The sequence below is a fragment of the Eucalyptus grandis genome, chromosome 9 (genome assembly GCF_016545825.1).
Source record: "Eucalyptus grandis isolate ANBG69807.140 chromosome 9, ASM1654582v1, whole genome shotgun sequence".
In the NCBI taxonomy this organism is placed as follows: Eukaryota; Viridiplantae; Streptophyta; class Magnoliopsida; order Myrtales; family Myrtaceae; genus Eucalyptus; species Eucalyptus grandis.
This window is the reverse complement of record NC_052620.1, coordinates 9,152,393-9,153,946: the sequence shown is the minus strand read 5'-3', so window position 1 is coordinate 9,153,946 and position 1,554 is coordinate 9,152,393. Positions and strand designations below refer to the sequence as shown.

The 1,554-nt window shown below is 36.9% G+C and overlaps 1 protein-coding gene across 1 annotated transcript; it reads right to left on the bottom strand.

Annotated features, from left to right (window-relative positions):
* Positions 1-252: 252 nt before the first annotated feature.
* Positions 253-1,348, bottom strand: LOC108955161 (probable LRR receptor-like serine/threonine-protein kinase At4g29180). The gene is made up of 3 exons (XM_018862346.2): positions 1,206-1,348; positions 932-1,121; positions 253-807 (listed from the first exon to the last, which is right to left on the bottom strand). Exons 1-3 carry the CDS (start codon positions 1,279-1,281, stop codon positions 420-422), a joined length of 654 nt encoding a protein of 217 aa, XP_018717891.2. The 5' UTR covers positions 1,282-1,348; the 3' UTR covers positions 253-419.
* Between the last annotated feature and the right edge of the window lie 206 nt (positions 1,349-1,554).

Sequence of the window (1,554 nt, the reverse complement as noted above, 5' to 3'; positions counted from 1 at the left end):
AACTTTTGTGTCCATAATTTGTTTAAAGATACTCGTGTGTATATCCCAAGTTGCTTGGGAGAAGTGCTACATTAGGACCACCAATGATAAAACCATGCATATATATGTTGAGCTTAACCCAGAAAGAAAGAAGATAATTAGTCCCTCATTATATATTTTCTCAATCCTGCCCCTTAAAACTCAACATGGAATTCCTAATTTTATAGGATTAGGAATGCAATGAACTGACATTATAAATGGAGAGAGAAGAAATAGCGGACGAAAGTATATCATTATTAGATACCGAGTTCAGAAGATTCAATAACAGAAAGAAAAGGGGAAATGGATGACCTAATAAAAGAAAATAGTACAAATTTGCAGATAAAAGTTAACCTTCTACCTAAAAAGAAGATAACTTTAGTGTATTGGAAAAGTTTATGCTACCTTGCCATAGGGACACTGTCACAATAAATCTCCGAAGAGGTCACTTCAAAAGAACCACTTGAATTGCTCACCAAAGACTCCTTCAACTCCGCCAAAACCAGATTTATGTCCGGTCTCTCAATTGCCCTTCGTTGTGTACAAGACATAGCAATCTCCACCACTTTCCAAGCCGAGTTGGTATTGAATTCTCCTTGTAACCTTGGATCCATCATCCTCCGTATATCACCACTTTCAACAATAGGAATTAGCCATTGAAGTATGTGCATGGGTTCGCTGCCATCCTGGCTTCTCATTACTGCAGGTTGGCCCGTGATTAACTCGAAGAGTACAATTCCGAAACTATAAACATCACTCTTTTTGTCACAGTTTCTAGAAGATTGAAACCTGAGAGGAGGAAAAAATAATGTGAATCTTCCATCAAAGATAAATCCTAGGCAATGTCAATTTTTCTATGCAATTAAAGATAATGAACTAAACCAGATCGATAATGTTCAGTTTTAGCTATTACTCAGGGCCTAGGTAGCCAAAAGTGCCGGCAGGATGAGTTGACATATGAGAGTCATTTTCAGCTGCAAAAGCTCTTGATAGGCCAAAATCAGCTATTTTGGCTCGGAAGTCTTCATTCAACAAGATGTTTGAAGTCTTCAAGTCTCTATGGATGATGGGTGGCTTGCAACCATTATGCAAATAATCCAAACCTGAAATTATCGCAAAAACAATGTCATGAATGCCAAAGCAATGATGGTGAAAGACCAAGTGATTGTGGATATCTTATCAAGTACCTTGTGCTGCATCCACATCTATTTGTAGTCTCTTACTCCATATCAAGACCTTCGAATGGTCATCTGTTGGATGCATCTTAACGTTCCATATAAACAAGATAGTCTTATAGAATTATTTTGCAAAAGAACCAATGCAGCACAACAGAAATTCTCACTTGATAAATGTTGCCTTAAATTTCCATTAGCCATGTATTCATATATTAATGCTATGTGCTTGGAATCATCGCAATATCCAAACAGAGAAACCAAATTTCTGTGGTGTACAATTGCTAAGAGTTGTGCCTGTGGCATCACAAAGTATGCATTATTATAATGTATACTGACAATAGTCTAAGAGGAAGTTAATGAA

Bases quoted from the DNA above. Each gene is read 5' to 3' on its own strand.
- LOC108955161 (XM_018862346.2), bottom strand. From the start codon at position 1,281: ATGCATCCAACAGATGACCATTCGAAGGTCTTGATATGGAGTAAGAGA. The intron at 1,122-1,205 runs GTACTTGATAAG...CGATAATTTCAG, and splicing joins AGATGTGGATGCAGCACAAG to GTTTGGATTATTTGCATAAT. The intron at 808-931 runs GTAATAGCTAAA...TCCTCCTCTCAG, and splicing joins TTTGGCTACCTAGGCCCTGA to GTTTCAATCTTCTAGAAACT.